This window comes from Rhea americana, unplaced genomic scaffold (assembly GCF_003343005.1).
Source record: "Rhea americana isolate MKP2758 unplaced genomic scaffold, rheAme1 scaffold_583, whole genome shotgun sequence".
Lineage (NCBI taxonomy): Eukaryota > Metazoa > Chordata > Aves > Rheiformes > Rheidae > Rhea > Rhea americana.
In genome coordinates, this window is record NW_028186738.1 from 8247 (window position 1) to 11637 (window position 3391).

Genomic DNA, 3391 nt, shown 5'->3' on the forward strand with positions numbered 1-3391 from the left:
TGGCTATGAGTGCCCCCAAGGTCCCTAGCACTGATAGAATTTGCTTTTGCAGCACTACAGATGGTGCGCAACTGTCACAAACGTAAATGCATTTTTGTCAATGTAGTTTCTTCATGTTTTGAACTGCCCATTCCTTGAGCTGGGCCTTTGAAGCCTGTGCCACGTTGTTACTCGGGTTACYGCCTTTCGTGTCTCATTCAGCTATTCCCGTGAATGCCAGATTTTGGGAGTAGACGTACAATTTGCGTTAGTGGTTGTATGACAGATGTTCCATGTTCTTGGGGACATGTGCTTTAGGCAAATGAGACTGTCTTTAAGTAGAGTTTGGGATGACCCAGTGTTTTGCCTTAGGTGCACAGTGTTCGTATACTTTTTTTTTCCCCTTTCCCATGACAGGGAGCTCTTTTTATGGTGTTATCGTTCCATGATGATACCTTCCGTCTCCTTCTCTCTTTGCTGAGTCATCCCGTACAAATGGCTTTACTGAGAAGTAGAGGGTCACCAAGCRTGGTCCTTTTGTCCCTAATGYRTGCATAGTGKWGTTYTACRAATTSTGCTTGGCAGCRTTACAGAWAGTWGGGRAYRATAAGRCCTCTTCAGGTATTTCATAGTGGAGGGTTCCTTATTTCACTTCTTCTATGCCGTGCAACATCTTGTCCCTTCCTTTAGCAGCTCCCGCTTGTAGTGCAGCTTCTTCTTTTAATGTTGACTATTTGAAATGTGGGCAAGCAGTTTATTAACTGTAGGACATCATGCGTTCCAAACAACGCTGGAATAAGGCGTAAAGAAGTCTGCATTTCTCTTGATGTGCTGGTTCTGAATGACTTTGCTGACTGCAAAAGCCTGCTCGCATAGCAACTTTGTTGGCTGTGTTATTGCAGATTCCTGTTACCCGCAGAGTGGTACTGGTCCATTTGCTTTACTGTGTCTTCACTTGTAGACAGTGGTGACGTTAGAAGAAGAGGTAAGGTAAAGCTGAGGGTATGGCTRTACTTGGTCCTAAGGTCCCTGAATGCCAGTAACTTTGTCGTGTGCTGTGCTGATACTAATTATAACACAAGTATTTAAGCAGTGATATTTTGTGTAAAGATGTGCTCCCTAGGGGTAAGTGAAGCTCTTGTGTCTTACTCTGTTTAAAGTAGAGTGTGAGCATTTGTTGATGGGGAAGAACTTGGTGATGAGGAAGAGTGTTCACAGAGAGACTTTCTGTCGCTTCCTGGCAGAACAGTATGAACCTTTGTTCCCAGAGAGTAGGAGGTTTCTTTGCTGATGCTGATACAGGCTTATGACATTGTGCACGCCAGGGCACATGTGTCCCTCTTGCAGCCAACTCTGGCCTTGGCTAAGGAGGAATGCCATGGACTGGGTTCATTTTCTAGGATTCCACAGAGAAGCCATCCCCTGCCGGAGTCAGGGAGCTGACTGTGGAAAGTATGTAGACTTSTTGTGGCTCTACAGCAGTATGATAAATCCTTCTGGCATCACTGCATGGAAGAGAAGTGAGAGGTTGAGGNCCACAGCGGAGACGCCCTGCTGGTGAGTCCCTCGAGCGAGACTTTCAAAGTCCGTCCTTGTGCTGCCCGTCCTCCTGCCTTTGCTCCTCCGTGGCACTAGTTGTYCCTTTGCTTTCCTGTGCGTCGTTGCTTCTGCCATGTTGTGGGGGAGTAACAAGCAGAAGTAGAGGTCTAGCTGAGGACGTGGCTACGAGTGCTCCCAAGGTCCCTAGCACTGATAGAATTTGCTTTTGCAGTGCTGCAGATAGTGCACAACTGTCACAAGCATAAATGCATTTTTGTAAATGTAGCTTCTTCAGAGCGACTTGTTATTTCCTTTTTTTTCATAAAGCGTGTCAGTCAGTCACTGATGTTGACATCCTCCTCTTAGAACACATCTTACTCTACCTGAGGTAGAGTGTGAGCATTTGTTGGTGAGGGAGACCTTACTGATGAGGAAGGGCATATTCAGAGAGACACTTTTTGTCCTTTCTTGGCAGGACGATGTGAACCTTTTTCCCCAGAAAAGGGGAACCTTTTTCCCCAGAAAGAAACCAGTAGAAGGTTTCTTTGCTCATGCTGATAGAGGCTTCCGATGTGGTGCATGCTAGGGCACATGTGTCTCTATTACAGCCAGTTCTATCCTTGGCCATGGAGGGATGTAAGGGACTGGTTCGATCTGACTTTCTTTTCTAGGCTCTGAGGACCAGCATTGTCCAGGGAAGGCACTTGGCAAAAGGAGTGACACTTGATGTGTGTTGAGTCTGACCATTGCTCTTATTTCAGTGATGGGGAAACGAGGCAAAAAAAAGAGTCGTTGTGGGGACAATGTATTTCCTGGTGTGTCTAGAGACATCTAGACACAGACAAGAGTCATCAGCTTCCAGAGAAGGGAGCTGATCCCGGAGATAGTGTAGTCTTCTGATGGCTCTAAAACATTGTGATAAATCCCACTCACATCACTGCGTGGAAGAGAAGTGAAACATACATACTCGTCTGGGGTATGTCTTCCACTTGTCATTGTGTGAGAATATTCATCATATTAAGTGTTGATTGGTGGGTGGTGACAGAAGGATGAACGTGATATGTCAGAATGCAGTGTGCCTTTTCCAAATGGGAGGTACTGCTACCTCCTCCTGGAGACCCTTCCTAGGTGTGCCTGTGTATTGCTGGTTGCCTGCTGGAATGTCCTGCTTTGGGAGAACAGTGAGTTYCAACCTGTAGATGGGGTAAGGGGCTGGAACAGTGAAATGACTGCTTGCTAATATTTAGGTTGTAGAAGGTATGTGCATATAACACAGTCACGCCTTGACCTAAGCAGGGAATCACCATTGTGCCCTTCTCAAGGCACTCTGCGGTCTACTGTGAGTGGAGATAAACGACTGTATGTTTGCAGAGGGCAGCCTATCCTTAGGCCTGGAAAGTATGGGTGAAGCATGTGAAAGCAAGCTGGAGCATGGTTCCCAGTAGCGTATGGAGCCCTTGATGTCCTTACGAGAGGACAGAATGCCTTCTTAGTTCTTAGAGGAACTGAAAAGCTTTCATGTCAAGTCGGTATCACTGTCTCAGTGGACCTGTGAGGTTGGAGGCAATGCAGTTCAGTGAATGCTGCCCCAGCCTCGAACTGTGCTCAAAATACACACACACACAGACACACACACACATACACACACATATATATATACATACGCCTGTTGTTTAGGGAAGGTGTGTGTTGCAGTTTTGGTATCTTCAAGGCTTTGTAGGGTGTGAGTCGAGTGATGGCTGTACGTGTTTCCTGAGGTGGCCAACACCATGAAYGAGCAGGAGAATTGCAGTGCAGCTCTCTCTTTTTCCTCTGACCTCCAACAGATACCATTTCTGAGACCTTTTTTTCTTTCTTTTTTCTTTTTTTTGGT

At 46.2% G+C, this 3391-nt stretch overlaps 1 protein-coding gene across 1 annotated transcript in view; it reads left to right on the forward strand.

Annotated features, from left to right (window-relative positions):
- LOC146587549 (uncharacterized) overlaps nt 1–2104 on the forward strand; it is a 10344-nt gene extending 8240 nt beyond the window's left edge. Inside the window, exons 5-6 of the mRNA XM_085319402.1 lie at nt 941–964; nt 1994–2104. Coding sequence (XP_085175528.1) covers nt 941–964; nt 1994–2104 — 135 coding nt within the window. The remainder of the gene's footprint in view (nt 1–940; nt 965–1993) is intronic.
- The last annotated feature ends 1287 nt before the right edge of the window (nt 2105–3391 follow it).